General features: G+C 39.5%; 1 protein-coding gene across 1 annotated transcript; it reads right to left on the reverse strand.

Annotated features, from left to right (window-relative positions):
• Positions 1-3,273: 3,273 nt before the first annotated feature.
• smim1 (small integral membrane protein 1) lies at positions 3,274-7,747 on the reverse strand. The gene is made up of 2 exons (XM_060930890.1): positions 7,521-7,747; positions 3,274-3,668 (listed from the first exon to the last, which is right to left on the reverse strand). The coding sequence occupies exons 1-2, from the start codon at positions 7,610-7,612 to the stop codon at positions 3,545-3,547; spliced, it is 216 nt and encodes a 71-aa protein (XP_060786873.1). The 5' UTR covers positions 7,613-7,747; the 3' UTR covers positions 3,274-3,544.
• Between the last annotated feature and the right edge of the window lie 7,703 nt (positions 7,748-15,450).

Below are 15,450 nucleotides of genomic sequence, written 5' to 3' on the forward strand. Positions count from 1 at the left end.
GGAGTAAATGCAAGTCTCTTCTCTCCATTCAAGGATGAGTTGAATAAAACCCATCTCAAGGAGGAAGACGTGGACACTATTAAAATTATCTATGGTCAGGACTAAAGGGAGTTTAATGTTAGCTTTGCCAGTAACAAAGCTATCAGATCTCAATTTTCAATTAAATGCCAGTAGGGTGTTTTTGTTTTTTGTTTTTTAATCTTCAGCTGTCCAGTTTTGGTGAATTTGTGCCTACTGTAGCCTCAGATTTCTACTCTTGATTGACAGGAGTGAAACCTGTTGTAATCTTCTCATGTTGTAGCCCATCCACCTCAAGATTTGGTACGTTATGCCATCTGAGATGCCGTGATGCTTTTCTGTTCCTCACAGGTGTAAAGAGTGGTTATTTGAATTTTTGTAGACGACTTCTCAGATTGAACCAGTCTGGCTATTCTGCACTGACCTCTGTCTTATCAGCAAGGCATCCCCACCCACCCACAGAACCACCGCTCACTGGGGTTTGTTTGTTTGTTTTTTCATGCCATTCTGTATGAACTTTAGCCCAGCCCCTCAGGCGCCAGCAACTGTGCCAGGGTCAAAGTCACCGAGATTCTATTTTTCTCCATTCTCATGTTTGATGTGAACATTAACTGAAGCGCTTGACTTTAAAATCTGCGTGATTTTGTGTATTGAGCTGTTGCCACAGGATCGCATGAATGAGCAAGCCTGAAGGTGTGATTGGTGTGTTTATATAATACTGCGCTCATACATGCACTGATGCATTATCATGTAGTAACCTGTATTTTCCTGGGACATGTAAAGAATGGTCCATGTTATTTTAAATATTTTATTTTCATAATAAATGAGGAAAAAACAGATTTATATAGTCATGAAAGTGTTCCGGATTTTCCCGGAATTCCGGATTTTTAGATTTTCATGAAAATTCCTCCGGGTTTTTTCCGCTAATGACGAAATATCCGGATATTTGACAAAACTCTTGAAAATCTCCAGTTTTCCGAATGGAGAAATTTATTTTTCAGATTTTTCGCATTCCTAGACGCGGCGTAATACTTCGCATTGTCCTTGCATGGGCGCAGTCCTTAAATAGCCCAAACATAGTTCATTGATTAAAGACAGGTGTTTTGTTAACGGCATGCGTGCCGGAGCTCGTTAGGCGCGCCTTCAGGTGCACGTGCTAAGGCGCGCAGGACTGACACTGTTCTGCGCAAGCGCAACACAATCGCACTAGAAAGCATGTTCAAGCTGCCAGTGTAGCTGCAGTCTTTTTAGTTGCGAATTACAAGTATTTTCTCTTGTGTTAATAATTCGCCATGTCAAAACAAGCAAAAATTTCCTCCTTCTTTTGACGTGAAGAGAGGTAAGCAATTTATTATTATTTTTTCCCATCAAAGTTGCATTTTGTGGTTTCGAAGCTAAGTTTTAGTGCCGTTTCTAGAACGCAACATCAAGAAAACATGGAAGAAACAGCAATAATGGAAGAGCTGGTTTCTAAGCTGCCTAAAACTAGCAATGGTAATTTTTTTTTTTTTGTTACATAATGTACTCAGGCTGCCAGTCAGTGTGTGACACACGCACACACACACACACACACACACACACTACGCCCCTGATTTATATGAGAAATTTGGTATTCATTGGTGTGTTTAAATTTACAGACAATATGAACTAATCTAAACAATTGGCTTCAACTCGCATAAATATGAATTGGAAACTTTTAGTTCACTTTAGCTTATACAAACGCACAACTCTACTAAAAGATTGATAAACGAGGCTCAATGTCCCCAACATTGAAACCTGAAAGCTTTAGAAACTCTAACAGACCTTTACTTTTTAACAGTACTGTTTTGGGATTTTGCTGAGTTTACCTTCAACTGTCTGATTTTTTTTTTTCAAAGTGATGAACTGTGTAGCCAGGAAAATCACCGTGTTTTCTAAATGCACTCCTGAAAATTACTCTTTAACTAGGGGAATTAAATTTGATATTTTTGACATGTTAATCATTAATGTACATGAAAGAAAAAGGCTTAAATGTTATAACTTGTTTTGGTGAAAATAAGTACTAAAATCCACTAGAATGCAGGGTTTTGCATGTTGTTATTAAAATATTTTCGGGGGACGTTGCCCCCATATCTTAGTTTGACTTTCAAAAGTTCAGGGTTTTTTTCTTTGCTCCACTTTCATCTCTATTTATATAAGAAGAAGTGATTGTTTTAATAGTTACAGAAGGAGGAGCCGGTGTCGGAGCTGTGTAAAGGTCAAAGGAAGCTGTAAAACTGTTATGGCATGGGGAAATTTCTTCATGCCGGATGATTTTGCACTTTTTTCAGTAGTGTGACAATCTGTATTCTTTGTTTGTATTTAACTCAAGAATAAAAGAGGCTGGTAAAGAAGTGACTGTAATAACGGCAGGGACAAACTTTATTCTTGCACAACATTAAATATAAGTATAAATGGATAAAAATGAAACGTGATGTTTATTAATGAATGTGTCCATCTGTAAGTCTGTGTGGTCTAAACAATATAAAATAGCCCCGGATGTGCTGCTCGAGGAGACTTACGAAAATCTACCATGGTTTACTATGGTTTTACCATGGTTTTTATGTAGTAACCATGATTCTACCATGGTATCTCATGGTTATTCTAAGTACTATGAACCAACCATAGTATTACTATGGTTCATCCATGGTGGTAACCATGGTTCTACTATGGTATCTCATGGTGATTCTAAGTACTATGAACCAACCATAGTATTACTATGGTTCATCCATGGTACTGCAGTAGCTGTGGTAGCATCATAGTTGTATGTGTAATAGGTCATAGTAACTACGAAATTAGTTTAAAAAGGGATAGTATGGTTTTTAAAAGGATGCACTAACTGTAGTATTACCATGCTTTCGTCCAACAGTCAGTGCTGTAGAGAAGGATCTCGATTAACAGCCCAGATCCATTAACATTTACTTAGAACCTAAAAATTTAAGTGAACATTGAGGTAAAATGCACCATGGTTTTCATGGTTACCCAAAAAACCATGAAAACCATGAATAACTATAAACCATGGTAAAACCATGGTTAGTTTTCATAGTAAAACCATGGTTAATTTTCGTAAGGGTAATCAACTCCACTGGTATAATGCTTGCTCCAGTGCTTTGTCATCGATCACCTCACTATAACTGCATGTCCTTGTTAGTTTCTCACTTAGTGAACATAAAAGAGCTTTTATTTAGGTGTATTTTGGTGTTTCTGTATATTTTTCAAGTCGAAGGAAAATCCAAGTAAGAAACAGAAATTTTAATGTGCAATGTTTTAATACCACTTATAATTGACAAAGTATACAGTATACAAACTGCAGTAAAGCGAGTAAAGTTATACATGCTAAACAGAATGCTTTTAACATTTTCATAACACTGGTAAAAAAAAAAGTAACTTCAAGTCAAAATTGTTTCATACATGGAGAATGAATGAATGAATTAATGTATAAACTGCTTTGGAGTGAATTCATTTGTCATGCGTTGTTGGCCACAGCAGTGAAATGTCTTCGACAGTGTCAGCATTTATGAACGTAGTATCCAGTGACGTAGCCCAGGATGTACATGGAAGCCATTACAGCCAGCAAGCCTGCCACTCTCACAACCACACCCAGCTGCCCCGTGCACAGTTTGTTACAGATCCTAAACCATACGACACACAATCAACAAAATGGGTCAAACACATGCACTGCACTACACTTAAGGCTTATAATATTTATGATCTGATAATCTTTTCTCAAGGTAACAATAAGGTTATATACGGTATCACAGCCATCTGATTAGAATCTGCAGTCAATCCTCTAACTGTTGCTTTATTTGTTCTGTTTTCCTTGTTAAATTATTTTTGCAGATGTTAAAGGTGCTGACTGCAAAATCATCTGAAATTTTTTTTTTCTGCCTTGTGCATGGCATTTTCCTATGTCTCACAAGAACAATATCATGCGGATGAGATGTGATCATTTTGACATGCTGAGGGTTGCTTTCTTCTGTTTTGGGACCTATTATCCCAAATGGGAAACAGCCAAATGCGAAGAGCTTTAACTAATAAACATAACTATAGAACTGGGTCACACCAAGATGGCGACATGCGGAAAACATCATGACCCTGTATCGACCTTGGAGAGTTTTGAGTCGCAAGGCTGTAATTTGTGGTTGACATTCGTGAATGGATCCGTGAAACAAAAGACAACTACACCTTTTCTCTGTTACTGCTTTGTTATCGTTTCTTTCTCTGTAAGATCAAAATATTAGGTGTATAACTCCATACTCGCTACCTTGGAGTAGAGCCCATGCATTCTAAGGCTAAGATAGCTAAGCACTAGCTAGAATGATTTAGTTATCTGTCCAGAAAAAGGATATCATCTTAACCTTGCTCTATCTTGCAGTTGCACTCACTACCAGGCTTCCCTTTTCTTTTCTGCTGGCTTTTAGCTGGCAGGAGAGCGGAGTCTGCCATTTTTACCCATGCTGATTTGTTTCGGTTAAAAGTAGGTCAGACACCCCACAGTGGTCACATGATATTGTTGCTCACTTGCTTTGGCAATCCCCGGAATCGTACAATGTGGGACACTTTATCTCGGCAAAATATTTACATATTAGGTACACGGTGTGTACAGCAGTGAAACATCACAAAACTCCGACAGCAACAGAAATAGAACATTTTGTCCTGAATTTAACTTTGCAGTCAGAACCTTTAAATAAAGATATAATTGAAACCATATTTAAAACACATACGCCATGTGTGGTAAAGATGTATAAAAATGTGTTTATTTAGATTCATCTCACATTGAAAATATGAGAGAAATTTTCAACTTTAACTGAAGTAAATTCTAAACTAAGAAGATTTTTTTAATGAGTGCACCCCTGGGAATTCTTACGAATAAAGCATAAGTGAAGCATGTGCAGGACTTGATACACGGTGGTGTAGTGGTTAGCACTGTTGCCTCACAGCAAGAAGGTTCTGGGTTCGAGCCCAGTGGCCGATGGGGACCTTTCTGTGTGGAATTTGCATGTTCTCCCCGTGTCTGCGTGGGTTTCCTCCGAGTGCTCCAGTTTCCTCCACAGTCCAAAGACATGCAGGTTAGGTTAATTGGTGGCTCTAAATTGACCGTAGGTGTGAATGTGAGTGTGAATGGTTGTTTGTCTCTATGTCAACCCTGTCTCTCACCCTCTCACTATTCAGCTGGGATAGGCTCCAGCTTGCCCATGACCCTGCACGGAATAAGCAGTTACAGATAATGGATGAAGGAAGCATGTGGCCATTTATATTTTACTAAGTTCACCTGTGTGTTTAGGAAAATATCAAACACTTATCCATGACTTCCTTTTTCACTGTGGTGACACAGAAGCCAAGTTTCCTCAGTCATTCATCAACGCTGAGATGAGAGATTACACAAATTGACAAAAGTTTGTTGAACTTCAACAATCAAACAATGGCTATAAATATAGCTGCATGCCTGAAAATACGCATGTTAAACAGTGGGATACGTGGAATTATAGATTCCATGAATTTGCAGGATGATTAATTCATGGAGTCCATAATGCCATGTCCTGCCAAGATGTTAAAACTAGGTTATGTCTGGACAATAATCCAAACACAATATCCAAACTTGTACAGAAATTATTCAATGACCACAGAATTAAGCTTTTAAGCTGAAGAGGAGGCGGCACGGTGGTGTAGTGGTTAGCGCTGTTGCCTCACAGCAAGAAGGTCTGGGTTCGAGCCCCGTGGCCAGCGAGGGCCTTTCTGTGCGGAGTTTGCATGTTCTCCCCGTGTCCGCGTGGGTTTCCTCCGGGTGCTCCGGTTTCCCCCACAGTCCAAAGACATGCAGGTTAGGTTAACTGGTGACTCTAAATTGACCGTAGGTGTGAATGTGAGTGTGAATGGTTGTCTGTGTCTATGTGTCAGCCCTGTGATGACCTGGCGACTTGTCCAGGGTGTACCCCGCCTTTCGCCCGTAGTCAGCTGGGATAGGATCCAGCTTGCCTGCGACCCTGTAGAACAGGATAAAGCGGCTAGAGATAATGAGATGAGATAAGCTGAGCTGAAGATGGAAGTCTGCAAGAGAGGACCAGCACCCTGAAGGATCAGGAGAGATTCTTGAGTAGTCTCAGACTGCTTGCTCTGTAGTCTTTAATCTAATCAATCTTCATAGGAAAAGACAGTGCTATTTTGCTGGCAAAGCCAGCTAATAATTGTGATGTGTGGGTTTGTGAAAATATATATTTTGATAAGTTTTTACATCTTTTCAATGAAAGGACTCACATATTTTGTGTCAATTTGACAATTAACCACAAAGATATTTTATAACCTTTCCTCATCTTTACCAAGAGTGCCAATAACTCTAAAGCTGACTCTGCAATGTTTGTTTTGGTCAGTTTGACGACCCCTAGACCCAATAATAAAGCAACAGATCCAGTCTGTCTGGTCTATTAATCTAGCTTTCAGAGCTCAGCGGCTCTTCCTCTGCCATTTTGTTTTTCTCTATTGAGCCAAATGTCTTTGAAAAAGGAGTTTAATGCAGAAAGAAACTTTTGTGGAAAATGGCTGAGAATACAAAGTTCAAAACGTTGGCCCAAACAAGCAAAGCAATTTGGAGGAATCATCAACCTGAGGTAAAGCAGTTAGGAGGAAAAAAAAAAAAAAGTGCTTCCTCTAGAGATCTTTGAAGAGCTTTTAGCTTCCTAAAAATGGTTGGACAGAAAACCACTGTCATAGGTGTCTATATAGAACCTGCAAATGTTTTCCCTAAAGGGATAAGCCAAATAAGACTTTGCGTCAGCTTTTTTTTTTTAGAGATAGTCAGTGTGTCCTGGAAGGGGGGTGGGGAGGGATTTAACGTAAATGCTGATAAATTACAGCGAGATAAGGTGAGTTTATTGTATACAGATAAAGAAAAATTCCCCACATAATTCAGAACTGCGGTGTGTCGGAAGCCCGGAAAGTTTCGCTGTCATTCCAGCCTGAGTACGCTCAAGGTTGCTTGATCGGATTGACTGTTTACACTCCTAGAAGAATTCTTGAATCCTTAAGATGCTTTGGTTATCCCTCAAAGCTAATCTTTATACAGACTTTGCAGAAAGTTACAAGGGTTTCTCTATCAGAAAAGGGTTCAAAGTTGAAACCTTGAGGAACCCTTAAAGGATTTTTTTCTGTGCATGCAAAACTATTCCTGTTTTAAAAAGTATCTAAACGTACTATGAATCCAGCTTGAGCTGTAACTTTATCAATTCAACATCAAACCATAAAAAGCCTAGAAAATCACCAAAACAAGTTCGTTTTCAGGACGATGCAATTACAAATGGCACAACAGTGTTGACAACCAGGCAACATTAAGCCATTATTATTTCTTCAAAAATCGTAGCTTATTATTAAGGCATGATCTAGCTTGTAATTACCTGTTTACAGCTGTAGTGCAGAGGAACTGAATATGTATTGTCTATCTTTATACATATTAAAGTGAAGTAATACATGATGAATGAATAAGTGCTCACCCATTCAGGCTACTCTGAGAAGCAGCTACATTCATGTTAATGTTGTCTTCATTCCATCGGTTGTACTGTACAGTAGCTTCACCGGACTCCATCTCCTACCCACCTTCTGTGAGTGTATAGAGTCAATGGTAAAAAATAAGCACGTCCATATAATGTCTGTCCGTATGACTAACACGGCATGCTTTCTGATGTGGAGCTGCCTTCAACAACAACAATGATGACTATAGTTAAACACTCTTATTGAGCAAGTCAAGACAGTCCCTCTGTCACTGGCTGAAGTCCAGGACTTGAACAAACGTTCAACATGTTAGATCATGACTTATCTTATTTGTTACATACAAAATATGCAGCTTGTTTTTGTAAGATTTTCCATTTTTAAGTCTTCCAAAAATACACGAGTACTTATTAATTTTTAACTACAGGAGACCTTCAAAGTCAAGCAAACATTAATAACTCTTTCACAAACCAGGCCAAATTTATTGATGCATTGATTCAGCAGTTTGAGTAAGTAATATGTTAAAACCAGCTAGTCCCTTATCTAAATAGGAGTTGTACTTACAGGAATTCAGTGTACACAGAGTGGAAGATTTGCTCCTCTCTTTCGGTCTTATTTGTGCCAGGTCTTGGAGTTCATTAAGCGGAACCTTTACTCACTGTCTGTCGTAAAGCACACAGAGCCTCTGTTATTTCTGCTGCTAGCTGATAATCAGGCCAAGATTCGTGCTGTGTAAGGTAAAGTATTTGCTGATACGGAGCTTTTAAAAGTGGCAGTTGGCTAAGCTACTGTGTCTCAGGGCATCTTGATAATACAATGACGAGCTGGTCAAATTGAAGTACAGTTTGCACCATAGGCATAATCCAGTTCTCCCTCTGTAGCTTATTATTGTTTACATTGTATAGTTCCGGTGCCAGATTAATAGGAACACCTAACGTGCCTATATTCACTGACCATTTTATCAAGTTGAACCAGCATATACGCTCATTCAAACAATTATCAGCTGTTAGATACAGATCATGCAGATACAGGTTAAGAGCTTCCATTAACATTCACATCAAACAAATTGTGAACTCAGTGACTGATTGCAGTGTGGCTGTTGGTGCAGGATGGGCTGGCATCAGTATTCCAGAAACTGCTGATTTCCTGAGATGTTCATGCACAACAAGGAGCAGCAGTTCTGTACTGATTATAAAGAATGACCACACTGTTTTGAGCTGACAGGAAGGCTATGGTAACTTAAATAATCACTTTTTACAAACGTGCCAAGCAGAAAAGCATCTCAGAATGTACAATACATCAAACCTGGAGGTAGATGGACCACAACAGCAGACAACCACATCAGGTTTCACTCGTGTCAGCCAAAATCTGAGCCTACAGCGCACACGGCTTCACGGAAACTGGACAGTTGAAAGCGCAGAAAATGCCACTTTTTCCCCCTCACAATTAATGGGTGGTAATTCCACTTTGCATTAGGCCATATTATGTTACCTTGGTGTTGATTATTTTTTGTATAAGCGCATGGTCTACTGTGTGTTATTCCTTACTTGAGCAACACCTTCTGACCAATCACATCTGAGATTTCAACAGCATTGTGATATAAAACAAAATAAACCCTACTGTACATGGGGTTTGGTACCTGGGCCTCAGTCATTAATTGTATACATATATCAGTATACCACAAAATGTTTCATTCAGTATAATTTCAAAGCATAAAGCATTGGTTACTGGATCTGAGACACAATACCAAAGCTGAAAACATTTCAAAGGTTATTCTTTATTAAAGTTGGATAAAACATTACTTACCACCATAGGTAAGGTACACCAATCAGCTGTAACATTAAAGCCACCTGCCTAAAATTGTGTAGATCCTCTATGTGCGTCAATGAGCCTTGGGCACCCATGACCCTGTTACCAAATCACTGATTGATTGTCCTTTCTTGGACCACTTTTGCTAGGTACTAGCTACTGCATAAAGCTTGCCCATTTTTCCTGCTTCCAACACATCAACTTTGACAACTGACTGGATCCCACCACTATATCCCACCACTCGACAGGTGCCATTGTAAATAGGTACTCAGTGTTTTTCATGTCCTCAGTCAGCAGAGGTGGACAAAGTACCCAACTTCATTACATAAGTCAAAGTACAGATCCCACTTACTCCAATACAAGTGAAAGTTGTATAATCAAATTTTTACTTAAGTATTATCGTACTTGCTTTTAAAAATACTTAAGTATTAAAAGTACATTTTCTGTCAACACATTTTTGTATTATTGCCACAACACTTACAAAACCAAATGCCGTTACCAAAGACAGAAATGTGAATTCACAAAATGAACGCATACTGTGCCATCATGGTGGTTTAACGTTAAGCTAGCTAGTCAGTGAAACTCCACCTAACATACTAGCAAACTCTTTTCAAACTCAAAATCATATTTGGTAGCTAACGCTACTAGAAAAGAAAGATTTCTACATTCTGTTTATTTGGCAAGATTATGCTAAAACATTTCTGAAAGGATTTCAGATAAGTTAACATTATTAATCTTGGCGTAACTCCATTTTTACATGCTAACAGTGTCCAAGTTAACTAGCTATGCGTAAACGTTAGCCGTAGACAAGGCAATGGCAACTTGGCAGGCAAATCCATAGAAAGTCATTTGATTAACGAGACTGCATAGCTATTGCAACATTATCGCTAGCTCTAAAAGCACAGACAACTTCACTGCAAGCTTTCTCTTGGAATAAAACGTTTATATACTTCAATATGCTTCCGCAGGTTGGACGGCGAGTTTTTGTAGGCCGTGATGTGGTTTGTTTTAGGCAAACAAAACAAACATTTAAAACAAAATTAATCTTTATTCCTTTCAGAAAACTGAAACATGGGTTCATGGCCCAAGAGCGTGTGCATTCTCCAGAAGAACCGCCTCCTTCCATTCTGCCATCAACTGATCGTGTTCAAATAATGCTGCGGAGAAATCATTGAACTTGATTTTATACAGTCAATGGATGTGACGTGACCCTAGTGATTACTGATCGGCTGTCTCAGTGTCAGCTGTGAAAAAAACAATCATGTTTTGGAAAAGAAAAGAAAAAAATCCACTTTCAAAGCTGCTTCATCGTAACGAGTAACGAGGACCTTGATAGAAATGTAGTGGAGTAAAAAGTATATTTGTCTTTCAAATGTAGTGAAGTTAAAGTCAGAAGTTCTAGATTGCAAATCTTTGCATACTCTATATTACTTGTTATTTTTGCCATATCTGACTTACTGTGTCGAAGTCTGGGGAAACACCTACAAAACCACTCTGCAGCCGATATGTACAATACAGAAAAGAGCAATAAGGACAATAAACAAAACAGGATACAGAGATCACTATTCATAAAATCACACATGTTGAAATTTATGGATCTGGTCAAATTCAGAACAGCACAAATAATGTACAAAGCGAGAAATAATCTATTGCCAAAAAATATACAAGGAATGTTTAGTGAGAGAGAGGGGGGATATAATCTAAGGCAGTGGTTCTCAACCGGGGGGGCGCGCCCCCCTGGTGGGGCGTGGAGGTACTCCAGGGGGGTCGCGAGTAGGCTTCATGTATGGAGGAAAAAAAAAAATCTGGGGCTAACAGGCTATAGTAGCTAAGCAGATGCAACACATTTACCCATGTCAAAATGCAGGACATTGGACTATTACATACAAATCAATACTATTATAAAATCTATCATCAATCTATCATAAAATCTTGTGTGTAGGTTATTTTAAGCCCGTGACGCGAACATGACGCAACGTCACGTGAGTGAGTCTGCATACCGTGGCCACCGTGTGAGTGCTTGCCACACACACTAGTCTGGTTTCTTGCCGAGTTAACTCGTGCCGACTCTCGCTAGTCTACTATCATCAATCCATCGATACAGCGCAAAACCCAAACAGTCTTTTTAAAGACTACTACCCCACACTGTATTTTTGCTTTCCCCATTTCAGCTCTACCCAAATAATTTGTTGTTTTCTTACTGCTAGTCTACTACCCCTTTGCCTTTTTCACCCTGCGTGTGAAAAATCCAACTGTCTCACACACACACACTCACACGAGTAAGTACACCATTCACACCTCGTTAAAATTTGCAACTATAAAATCCCCGAATAAAGATATCGATCGTGTTTCTCACTGATAAGCCCCATACGTTCCCTCTGGTTAGCCCCCTTAGCCTACTACAGACTTATCGTTACAACTTTATTACACACGTTTATTCACAAATACTTTAACAAAATGGATAGATTTCTTGTCAAAAAACCCAAGACAACTGACGTAGGTCTACCACCAGCTGCGAGAAAGCTTCGTTGGTACGATGAATCATACCTGCAGTTTGGTTTTACTGTCACCTCTGATCTTCGTCCTCAGTGTGTCGTGTGTGCCGAGGTGCTGGCAAATGAAAGCATGAAGCCATGCAAACTTAAAAGGCACTTCGAAACGAAGCATGCTGGCCTGAAGGACAAACCGCTTGAATACTTTCAAAGAAAGCGTGATGGCCTGCATCAGCAACAGGCAACAATTTCCGTGCACAGCACTGTATCTAAGCAGTGCCTGGAGGCATCATATATGGTGGCAAAAAGAATAGGTAAGCTAGGCAAACGGCACACTGATGCCGAGAAATTCGTTTTGCCAGCTGCGCAGGACGTGCAGAATATTCTTCGGGGATAGTGCAGCAGCCAAATTAGGCACCGTGCCACTTTCAAATGACACAGTTGCTCGGAGAATTGCTGATATGTCCAATGATATCAGAGAGCAATTAATACAGTTTATTAAAAATAGTCCATACTATGCCTTGCAGTTGGATGAGTCTACCGATATTGCTGGACAGGCACAGCTTCTTACATATGTCAGGTATGTCAGGGATAAATTAATTGAGGAGGATGTCCTTTTTTGCCGCCCTCTTCAGTCACACACAACTGGAGAGGCCATCTTCAATGTCCTTGATTCATTTATTCGCGAGAATGGGTTGGCGTGGGACCGATGCGTTGGCTTGTGCACGGATGGCGCACGAGCAATGACGGGCCGTGAGCAAGGTCTAGCTGCTCGCGTTAAGCAGGTAGCTCCACTTGTAAAATGGACCCATTGCATGGTTCATCGCGAAGCACTCGCTGCAAAAAAAAATGCCGTCTCTGTTGGAATCCGTGCTGAACCAATCAGTAAAAATGATCAACCTCATCAAGTCACGGCCGCTAAACTCTCGCTTGTTTGAGGTCCTCTGTCAGGAGATGGGGTCAGAGCACGAACAGCTGCTTCTGCACACTGAGGTTCGCTGGCTGTCCAGGGGGCGGGTGTTACAACGTTTGTATGAGCTGCGAGATGAGGTGAAGCGGTTTTTGACACAAATCAATTCAGACCTGGCGAAAAATCTGGATGACCCTTTGTGGCTGGCGTGTCTCTCCTATTTGGTCGATATATTTGACCGCTTGAATGGCTTGAACCTGTCTTTGCAAGGCCGAGAAACTCACATTTTGCTTCTCGCAGAGAAAGTGGATGCCTTCAAGCAAAAACTTGACCTCTGGTGTGGCCGCATCAGTCGGGGGAACTGTGATATGTTCCCAAGCCTTGCAGACTTTATCAGTAATGCAGGCACTTCCCACGATTTCTCATCTGTCTTTCAAGCAGCGTCAGAGCACCTGTCGGTAATGAGAAAACAGTTTGCGGCATACTTCACAGAGGATTATCGCTCTTTTGCGTGGGTTCGAGATCCATTTGTGTGTACTGCTGACGAACTTCCAGTTGACATGCAGGAACAGCTTATTGAGCTAAAGAGTGACAGTAGACTTAAGGCAGTCTTCACCTCATGCCCTCTTTCGACATTCTGGGCAGCATTGATGCAGGAGTACCCGCAACTGTGTGACGTAGCCTTGAAACTGCTCATCCCATTCGCATCAACCTACTTGTGTGAGGCAGGATTTTCAGAAATGACTGCGCTCAAAACGAAATATCGCAATCGTGCGCAAATTGAGGATGACTTGAGACTGTGCTTGTCAAACATTTCGCCAAGAATCGAGGATCTTTGTAAGGCAAAGCAGGCTCAGGTCTCGCATTAACGCAAATGCAGATCACAAAGGCACAGTAAAAAGTAAAACCTAAATTCACGCCTGGTCCCAATTCCCAATGATATCAATAGCCAGCTAATGATAAGCCTAATAAAATACCTAATAAAAACACTAATAATAATAATAATAATAATAATAATAATAATAATAATAATAATAATATCATCAACAACCAACAACAGCAATAATAATAATAATAATAATAATAATAATAATAGGCCTAATAATAATAATGCCTGAAAGAACATAAGTCTTGTACTACTGCCAACAGCTTAGTAATGATAATAGGCCATAATAATAATAATAATAATAATAATAATAATAATAATAATAATGCCCGAAAACAGATTAGAAATGTGGTGCTACTGCCAATTATAACAATAGCCTAATAATGATAATAGGCCTATGTATTTCTATGGAATGGATAATGCTACTACTGCTGCTACTACTACTACTACTACTACTAATAATAATAATAATCTAGCCCAGGGCTATCTATCTATCTATCTATCTATCTATCTATCTATCTATCTATCTATCTATCTATCTATCTATCTATCTATCTATCGGTCGATATAAGGTGCTGTAGGTCGGGTGGCATCACTGCGGGTGAGTGTGTTTGGGGGGGGATGGGGGCGGGGCGAGAAGAGGGGCCCCCAACTGCAATGAACCAGCTTTGGTGGGGCCCAGGTTGCAAAAGGTTGAGAACCCCTGATCTAAGGGGAGACCTAAATTTTAAAAAACCAAAGGTTCGAACAAATATGAAAAGCATGTGCGTATCGAGCTGTGGGGTGACTTTATGGAACAGACTGGAGACAGAAATAAAACAAAGTGTAAATATAAATCTGTTTAAAAAAAGGTACAAAAAATATTTTTAAACAAGTATATAGAAGAGGAAGTATGTTAATGGAGGATGATGAGGGATAAATAGAATAGGGTTGATTGTTATATTAGAACTAACTTAGTATATGGTATATATGGTATATATTTATTTATGGGGATAGTTTATATCTTCATATTTTTCGAACAATGTGCGGTGTATTGTAATGTCTTAGCTCTTTATGTTATTTCATTTATTCTTTTTTGTCACTTTTTTCATTTTCTTTCTTTTGTATGGACAAATAGTTACATACATTTTTATACATGTTCGAAATAAATAAATTCATTCATTCATTCATATTTACAGGGATAGGTATGTAGTAGATATTTATTTTTGTAATTATATATTTATATAGATATTTATGAAGTGTATATATGGTTATGGTATCTCATCTCATCATTATCTGTAGCCGCTTTATCCTGTTCTACAGGGTCGCAGGCAAGCTGAAGCCTATCCCAGCTGACTACGGGCGAAAGGCGGGGTACACCCTGGACAAGTCGCCAGGTCATCACAGGGCTGACACATAGACACAGACAACCATTCACACTCACATTCACACCTACGGTCAATTTAGAGTCACCAGTTAACCTAACCTGCATGTCTTTGGACTGTGGGGGAAACCGGAGCACCCGGAGGAAACCCACGCGGACACGGGGAGAACATGCAAACTCCACACAGAAAGGCCCTCGCTGACCACAGGGCTCGAACCCAGACCTTCTTGCTGTGAGGCGACAGCGCTAACCACTACACCACCGTGCCGCCTGGTTATGGTATATAGTAAATATATATTTTTGTAATTAAATATTTATATAGATATTTATGAAGTGTATATATGGTATGTAGTATATATTTATTTTTGTAATTAAATATTTATATAGATATTTATGAAGTGTATATATATGGTAGGTAGTATTATTTATTTTGTAATTATATATTTATATTGATATTCATGAAGTGTATATATGG

Source organism: Neoarius graeffei, chromosome 10 (genome assembly GCF_027579695.1).
Source record: "Neoarius graeffei isolate fNeoGra1 chromosome 10, fNeoGra1.pri, whole genome shotgun sequence".
Taxonomy (NCBI): Eukaryota; Metazoa; Chordata; class Actinopteri; order Siluriformes; family Ariidae; genus Neoarius; species Neoarius graeffei.

Bases quoted from the DNA above. Each gene is read 5' to 3' on its own strand.
- smim1 (XM_060930890.1), bottom strand. From the start codon at position 7,612: ATGGAGTCCGGTGAAGCTACTGTACAGTACAACCGATGGAATGAAGAC. The intron at 3,669-7,520 runs GTGAGCACTTAT...CGTATGGTTTAG, and splicing joins TCTCAGAGTAGCCTGAATGG to GATCTGTAACAAACTGTGCA.